Below are 9,143 nucleotides of genomic sequence, written 5' to 3'. Positions count from 1 at the left end.
TGAGAGCACGGATCCCAAAGACGGCTCTTATATATATTTCATGAAATAACAATACACCTTGCTCGCCCTGTATTTGGTTTTTATGCCAAAGAAAATATGTTTTTTAGTCTTATCATCACCAGACAACTGTGATGCCCGGCTGCATACCGTCCAAAAATGCCCAGTGATTAATTTCAGCTGATTATAATTAGCATTTTCTCGCAACAGGACACAATTCTTTTAATAATACAGCATCAGAGCGAGCGCGTGGACGCACCTGGGACGGAATCTCACACACATGCACGCCGCGGCGCGCTCCACTCCCACACTGCACGCGGGATCCGCGCGCTGGACATGAGGAGGACCTCATCCCGAGCCTGATTTCCTGCGGTCCCGGCCATCTGTGTGGCTTCGCTTCGACTCTTACAAAATGACACAGCCGCAGACGATCACGGAGCTGGAGCAGAGCTGCAGTATATCAAAAAAGAACATGATCACCAAAATTTTTAAAGTTCGCAAAAGAAGAGAAATGCTGTTTGTGCAGGTGTGCTTCATCTGCAGCGTCCTGTTCGCGGCGTGGTGTATGTCGGTGCTGCTCACTAAAACGGGTAAGTGATTGTCCCTGTATGTTTTGGTGATGCTTTACATCACTATTTATGAGGGTCATTATCGTATAATGTATTATTAATTCGCAGCAGTACATACTTGTCATTTTTTTAGGGACGTTCAATTATTCACAGTGGTCTGAATGGAAAGGCGAGCATCCCTTCCCTCAGAATTCAAATGATTACGTTACACAATAATGTCCGTTATTTTGTGGGTATGACGGTTGGCATAACGTTAGTTACATGTTGTACTGTATATTCACATTTGTGCGTATAGACAACGCTGATTTAAAGCTGTTTCATTTCCAATCTCACAATCTCAGCGTTTGTGATGGGTTTACAAAAATAATAATGGTAATACACCGTTTCATAGTATTTGACGACTGGCTGCCATTTCAAGCTGTCAGAGTTTGAATCGAGAGTCAACCGTTTAGATGGGCGTGTCAGTGTTCTGATGGGCGGGGTCAACGTCGCTTACTTTCATGAATATATTACTTGAATTAAAGGGTTAGTTCACCCAAAAATGAAATGTCATTTATTACTCACCCTCATTGTGTTCCACACCTGTAAGACCTTCGTTCATCTTCGGAACACAAATTAAGATATTTTTGTTGAAATCCGATGGCTCCATGAGGCATAGCCAGCAATGACATTTCCTCTCTCAAGATCCATTAATGTACTAAAAACATATTTAAATCACTTCATGTGAGTACAGTGGTTCAGTATTAATATTATAAAGCGACGAGAATATTTTTGGTGCGCCAAAAAAACAAAATAACGACTTGTATAGTGATGGCTGATTTCAAAACACTGCTTCAGGAAGCTTCGGAGCGTTATGAATCATTTGTGTCGAATCATGATGTGTCAAACCGCCAAACTGCTGAAATCACGTGACTCTGGCGCTCCGAACCGCTGATTCATAACGCTCCAAATCTTCCTGAAGCAGTGTTTTGAAATCAGCCATCACTATATAAGTCGTTATTTTGTTTTTTTGGCGCACCAAAAATATTATCGTCGCTTTATAATATTAATATTGAACCACTGTACTCACATGAACTGATTTAAATATGTCTTAAGTTCCTTTTTGGATCATGAGAGAGGAAATGTCATTGCTGGCTATGTCAGATTTCATCAAAAATATCTTAATTTGTGTTCTGAAGATGAATGAAGGTCTTACGGGTGTGGAACGACATGAAGGTGAGTAATAAATGACAGAATTTTCATTTTTGGCTGAACTAACCCTTTAATTGCTTGGTGTACTTTCATGAATGTTACATTTTTATTTAATGTACTGTCAGTAAATGAAGTAAATCATCTCACCTTGATGAGCTCCGTTTTTTAGTTATGACGACGTGTATTATTATAGTCACCGTGAAATCAAAATTGACTTATTTTTATAGAATTTTGCAGTATTTATTATTAAAGGATTAGTCCACTTTTAAATAAAATTTTCCTGATAATTTACTCACCCCCATATCATTCAAGATGTTCATGTCTTTCTTTCGTCAGTCGAAAAGAAATGAAGGTTTTTGATGAAAACATTCCAGGATTATTCTCCTTATAGTGTACTTCAATGGCCTCCAAATGGTTGAAGGTCAAAATTACAGTTTCAGTGCAGCTTCAAAGGGCTTTAAACGATACCAGACGAGGAATAAGGGTCTTATCTAGTTTAAAAAAAAAACCACACAACTGTATATGCTTTATAAACACAAATGATCGCCTTGCACGTGCTTCCGCTTTCTGTATTCTTTGAAAAGCTTACGCTGTATGTCCTACACCTTCCCTATTCTACTTGCAGGAAAAAAACGAAACTTGCGCCACGTTCGCAAGTTGAATAGGGAAGGCGTAGGACATACAGCGTAAGCTTTTTGAAGAATACGTTTCTCTAGATAAGACCCTTATTCCTCGTCTGGTATCGTTTAAAGCCTTTTGAAGCTGCACTGAAACTGTAATTTGTTGATAATTTGAATAATCCTGGAATGTTTTCATCAATAACCTTAATTTCTTTTTGACTGAGGAAAAAAAGACATGAACATCTTGGATGACATGGGGGTGAGAAAATTATCAGAAAAATTGTATTTTAAATTGGACAAATCCTTTAATGACTTTGTGCTCATAATTGCTCTATTTTAAAAATATCAAAATAACTTCCCCTCACTCTTGCAGCAACATCTCTTCTCTGATGACGTGTTTACTGGCGTGAGGGCGGGATCAACCTGTCACTCACGTGAGATTGCACCAATAGCAAACCATAACGAGCCAGTTAGTTCCCGATGGACAAAATCAACATTTTGTCTTGTTCAAGAATGAGTTTCTCTTGGATGTGCTTCACAATAAGGAGGAAAAGTGAATTGCAACTTGTTTCATGCCTGCTTTACGAATATTTTCCAGAACATAGTTTACTAGGGTTGAGTATTGACACAATTTTCGCGATTCAATTTGATTACTATTCACATGCTTTCGATTACGATTTCAATTCGATATTGATTATTTTGGATGTAGTATTTCAGTTACAGTACATGGCAAATTTTTCTCTCAACTAATGCTGTAAACTACACATGGGAGTCAGTTGGTACTACTATAATAATATTAAAGGTTAAATTAACTTATATTAATTACAGTCTTATTATAAAGTTTAGAATTGCAATCATATTTCTACTCCAATTAGTTTTTTTTTTTTTTAATCCCAACCCTAATACTTACATCACCATGTTGGCATTTGCCTGCCCCTTGTTTGCTAACAGCCATGAAATTAATTTACTCAGATGTTGCTAAACAATTACAATTTAACTAGGGACCTGTGGCTCTTAAAGTCATTATGAAACACAAATAGTGACAGATCTTTTCTTCCATATTGTGATGTACATGCTACTGTAATGGGATATCAAAAAAGATTTACGGTGGGGACTTGGTTTTATCTGTCATTCATAGGTGCTGATTTATGTTTCTGCCGGTGGGTGCCCCATGCCTCATCCTCCTCTCCCCCAAAGCAATGAGAAATGCACATCTTTCATCTTTCTTTTAATTAGGAACTTGCAAGTACAAATACATTACCAACCAAAAATAAGCACATCTTTATTCTCATCTGTTTACGTCTGCAAAATGATAACTGGGCTAAGCAAGGTGACACACAAACATATGCAACATTTTAACATGCTCATTATTCAATAATTATACTTTGTGTTAGTTTTTCAAGAGGAATATTTAATTTGCATGACCTTAAAACATAAGAGTGTTCTCACACTGTAAGTGTATTAGTAATGTGAAGTCAGACTCATGTCTGTGAATCATTTTGTTTGTCTCAATGTTAAAAAATGATTCAAATTGAATGATTTTTTTTTTTCTTTTATTGAATGGGAAAAGTGCAATTAGTTAGCATCTTTGATTGTGTTTTATGGAAGAAACAAGGTAATACAGGTTTGGGAAAACAAATTCTTTAAAGATAAAACTGGAGATGTATGCAGAGCTCTGAGACCCCCGCTGATCATTAGCCAGCAGACAGTCTGATATTGAAAGTCTGTTTTGTTGTTTGTTTGTTTTTTTTCTCTCTCTCTCTTTGAGTACTATGTAAGGAAGGTGAAGAATTTAAAGCAGAGCAGTTTTACAAATTGGATTACAAATCACAACTGTAAGATGAATATGGAGGGTATAACAATCTAATGTGTAAATTTAAGTATGGAGATGAAAAAGTGCCCTAGAGGACGCAGGAAATGGAATCAATTCCAGACAAAGATCTACACAGACAGCACAGTATCCAAACTATGATATACCATTATAACCTAACCCACACTTGATTTAAAAAAAAAAAAAACCTTGACAAAATGTGACATTTCAGCAAAATACTATTCTTGCATATCTTGCATATCTTGTGACGTGTTCAAAGTGAAATGTTCATAGAAATTATATATGACAAGTTTGGGCTTGTTCACAATCATGTCAACTGCATCTAGGCCAAATTTTGTGTTGATATCTCAAAGCAATCACAAGTTATGGCATTTGGAACCAAGGTAGCCTTTATCAAAAGTCCAAAAACCTCTCCCAACAAGTGATCTGAGTGTTTTACTGAACATAAGCTGCTTGCGTAGGGGCTGCACGATTAAGCGAAATTACACCGCACACGATTTGGCAAAGGCTGCGATTATTTTATGCGCAGCTTGTCAGAGCTGTACGGCTCTGTGATCAGTAGTAAATGCTGCTCCATCTGAAAGCCAGAGGGCACTCTCAAGCAGAAAGTTCAAATATGCCCTGCCGTAGAAGTAGATAACATCATACTATCACTGTTGCTTAAACAGAAGACTGAAACGCTTTGATTAAACATGACTAATAAACACACGACTGCCTTATTCTGTGTAAGAAGCCACATCATCTCACAGAAGGATGCTCAACTGTCATTATGAAGTGAGTTTGGAGTAAAAACATGTTACTAAATGTCTTTTGTTGGACAAGATATTGATAAATGCTTTTCGTGTCTGGAAAGATGTTTGAGTCGTGTTGCTTTTTCAAATTTACATTATAAGCGACTCAAACTCGCAGTGCTTTCAGATGGATTAGCATTTGGAGCCATACGTCATTGACAAGCTGCACATAAAAAAAAATATTCGCTGGCTTTGCAGTTTCACAATCGCACTAAGCCAAATTGTTTAAGCGTGATTTCAATGTTATTTTTTTTAATTGTGCAGCCCTGACACATGCAGCTTGCATGTGTAAATGCCACAAAGCATAAAATATTTATAATTACTTAGAATAAGTATAGAATAAATATTTTCCAGTGCTGTTTAGCGTGTTTTTAAATGCTGGGAGCTGGGAAATCTGTTTAGGGTGGCTTATTTTATTAATTAAAATATCAATTCTCATATCGCATGGAGAAGGACAATGGTATATTGCCCTATGGATATTTTTTCCCACCCCTACTACCAACCATACCAGAGATCCATTTCTATTGGTTGAACTGTCAAGTGGCGTTGGAAAACAGTGCATCATGATGATCAGATCCTGGAAGTCCTGTAGCTTTAGCCAAGCAGCGTGTCATGTCACACCATGAGGATTTTCTCAAGGTCTACACATCATGATGAATCGAGACAACCTGCTCTAAATAAAGATGTGCGATTTACTATGCTTTACTAATGTTGTACGAAGTTAAAAAGCAGAACGTGGTGCAAAAGCCTCATCTGTATACCGTTTACATCAAAATCATAATCTTTAAAATTGGTTAAAATCAGTTCGTGAGATTGGCCAAATTCAGTGACTACTAGGGGTGTGACAAGATCTCACAAGATTAAAATATGACGAGATTTCTTATCAGAGTAAAAAAAACTCACAATTTTGCCATGACAGATGGTGTGAGGGTGAAATTAGGATAGAATATCCATCTAACACGAGCTGCAGAATTTTACATAGTCCAGCAGGAAACGGAGTTCACTGATCATGTGACGAGATGACTGACAAGACCATGGTGGAGGATTCGTTGCACAACAGAGCCAAAGCGTCTGACAAATGTCTTATGTTGTCAAATGCGTGCTCGGCACTGCCGCTCCCTATTCAGAGTATTCCCGACCGCGTACTCTGTGAAAAGCGAAAGTAAAATGTGAGCCCCCCCACATTTCAAAAGGCTCCCTTATGCAAGAAATTATCTCCCAATATGAAAGCTCTCTTAGGCTGGGCTGTGTTTGCACTTTAAATATTGAGAGTACTTTGATTATGGTTGCACTTATTGTTTGCACCTTAAGACTAAGAGAGGACTGTTATTCATTTTTTATTTATACTGTATTTATATTTATGAATATAAAAGAAAAGAGTTTGTGGAAAAGAGTTCTGTTAGAAGGTCAGAAGGTCTCATATGAAATCATCCAGGAGAGAAGCCAGTCAGTTGAGTTTGTGTCAAACCTTTTATAGTGATTGAGTATTGTTGTCTTTGCTGCATATGACAATTCATACTCAGAAAGTAGAACTGAAATTAAATCCAATACAAGATGATTAGTTAAAGCATTTCAAATGCATTGACTATGCAAGACTATTTTTCCAGTCATGTATTTTGGCATTGAGGATTTCTTAAAATTGTTCTCGTGAACTCAATCTCGTGTCTCGTGAGCGAACCGTCTCGTCACACCCCTAGTGTCTACCGATCAAGTCATAGAATGTGATTTATGCAGAGCCTTCCTGGTATAAAATAACCTCCTGCACAGGTTGTTATAAATGGAGCGCAGATCAAACCCCTGCGGTACAAGCACATCTCAGACACAAATGATTTCTCATTACAGGGGATTTTGTATCACACCTTTCCACTTGCTTTCATTGTCTGCAGAGTGTACATCATTGCCCGCCTGGGTGAGCAACACTAGTGGGTGCGGTTGAGTTTAATTACGCCAAAATTACAAGCAGCTTATAAGGGATTACCTGCACATGATATTGTAATGATGAGGATGCTGAATATGTGCTTTCTTCTTAATGGCTCCACGGATACTGGTATATCTGATAAGCCTGTCAGGAGTCCATCTGCTGTGCACTCCTGCTTCCCAAATCTCATTCCTGTTCTTTTGCACCTTCTCATTTACCTCCATCGATAACTGTAGTGAAGTTAGTGTGGGCTGAAAATGCTGCTTAATGAACTTTTATGGCTGCTGAGTTAATTATCCTGTCCTCCTTCTTTGACAGTTCGTTACACAACTTTACTGGCTCTTTTTTTCTGCTTCTCATAAGCTGTAAGTGGGTCATTCTCTTCTTGATTTAGGAGCAGTTGGAATAATTTGACAGGTTTTGCTGCAGTAGATTTCAGCATGTGGAGATTTTTCAGTCTCTATATTCCTAAAAATATTCCTATTTTAGTATTCCTAAATATTCCTTATTTACTGTAGTAAGTATTTATAGAATCAAGAGTGGTCCTTAAAAGATGCATTTAAAGGAATAGTTCACCCGAAAATGAAAATTGTCATCATTCTCATCAAAAATGCTGTTTTTAGGTAAAAAAAAAAAAAAAAAAAAAAAATTGTATTGAAAAATGAGAGAAAAAAAAATGTTCAATACATTTTATTTGCACTTTTCAGGGGAATTGATAAGTAAAATGCATGTTATATAGTTGACTATATATTAAACTGGGGTAGAAAATAATTTAATAACACATTTCACTCCTTTTAAGTAAACAGCACAATAACAGTTTTCACTTTGAGTCAAACATAATGAAGGTAAAGAGCCAAGAACCACTTAAACCATTTGTAATTGGGCTTATTGAAACTGATGGTTTGAAAGTGGTATTTGGACTGATTTATTAATGGGGTTAGTTCACCCAAAAATAAAATTTCAACTTCAACACACATTTAAGATATTTTAATGAAATCTGAGATTGACAGTCCATGCAATTACCGATTTGTCGGTTTGAAAAGTTCATAAAGAGATCATCAAACTAATCCATATGAGTTGCGTGGTTTAGTCCATATTTTCTCAAGATACATGATTGCTCTATATGATAAACAGATTGAATTTAGGCTTTTATTCACATGTAAATATTCATCAACGAAGCTCAAGCATATTTGCTTGACGTGCAAGAATCAATGAGGCTTATTCTCGTGTTACACGGCACGTTTGAGCTTCCGGAAGAGGTTTGTTCTCATGTATCAAGCAGGTTCGGTTGAGCTTCCGTTTATGTTCGCTGATATGGCCAAAAAATTATCATGATAACATTTTTTCATATCAGTTGCTATTATAATTATACCGATAAATGTTAAATCTTTATTTCGTTCAAGTTTAAAGGCAGATTTTTGCTCCTGGGTTAAAGTTGTAGAAACAGTTAATTGTGGTTTTAAACTACCCTTTATTGTCAGAACATGACAAACACATTTTGATTTCTTTACACTCTTTAGTCATTTTCCCTTAACAAAATAAATATCTCAATACAAAAATTAATTTCTTAGTTTCTGCATGTTTTAAGTGATATTGTTTCAAGTCATGAAACAGGTTTGTGTTGCCTGAATTTGATGACATGTATCTTCAGCAGTTTGCAGTGCAGGGTGTAATATTAATATTACATGTTTAGTCTCTTGCTTACATGACACAGTTTTTAACTAAAAATGTACACATTTTTATGCATTTTGGCTGATCATTTACATGACAATGGTGTTTTGGGTGCCTGAAAATGCAAACTTTTGAAAACTGGTTTCAAGGTTATGAAAACGGTCTCCATGTAAACAACAAAAACACAAATCTGTGAAAACGATGACGTCGTGCACATGCATGTTACATGTTCAGTCTATAGTGTTTTCTCATCTAATGACCTGCCAGCAGAATACAGCGTTTAGTCGTTTTCACGGATTTGTGTGAATAGGGATCGTTTTGACAATGGTGTCGTCTGTACACAGAAAACTCAAAGGAAAACCTTCTCTGTTTTAACCATATGTGCAAATGTAATCTTAGAAATACACATTTGATAGTAGTAGTAGCTTGAGTTGATAGCAGTTGCATATTGCGATAATTATTGTTACTGTTTTATCACCCAGCCCTAAGTACAAGTTATCAGACCACATTGGTGAGAGAATCCAAGAAAGAAAGTGAAGTGTCTGGATTTGAATA

The 9,143-nt window shown here is 36.7% G+C and overlaps 1 protein-coding gene across 3 annotated transcripts in view; it reads left to right on the top strand.

Annotated features, from left to right (window-relative positions):
• Window positions 1-262: 262 nt before the first annotated feature.
• slc24a4a (solute carrier family 24 member 4a) overlaps window positions 263-9,143 on the top strand; it is a 43,719-nt gene continuing 34,838 nt past the window's right edge. For 2 of the 3 annotated variants that reach the window (XM_048192334.1, XM_048192332.1), the window contains exon 1: window positions 264-587. In XM_048192334.1, the coding sequence (XP_048048291.1) occupies window positions 410-587 (178 nt within the window). In that variant the 5' untranslated portion in view covers window positions 264-409. Of the gene's footprint in view, window positions 588-9,143 lie in introns of all 3 variants that reach the window. The other variant, XM_048192333.1, reaches the window with a different exon arrangement.

Source organism: Megalobrama amblycephala, linkage group LG5 (assembly GCF_018812025.1).
Source record: "Megalobrama amblycephala isolate DHTTF-2021 linkage group LG5, ASM1881202v1, whole genome shotgun sequence".
Taxonomy (NCBI): Eukaryota; Metazoa; Chordata; class Actinopteri; order Cypriniformes; family Xenocyprididae; genus Megalobrama; species Megalobrama amblycephala.
This window is presented reverse-complemented; position numbering and strand designations above follow the sequence as displayed.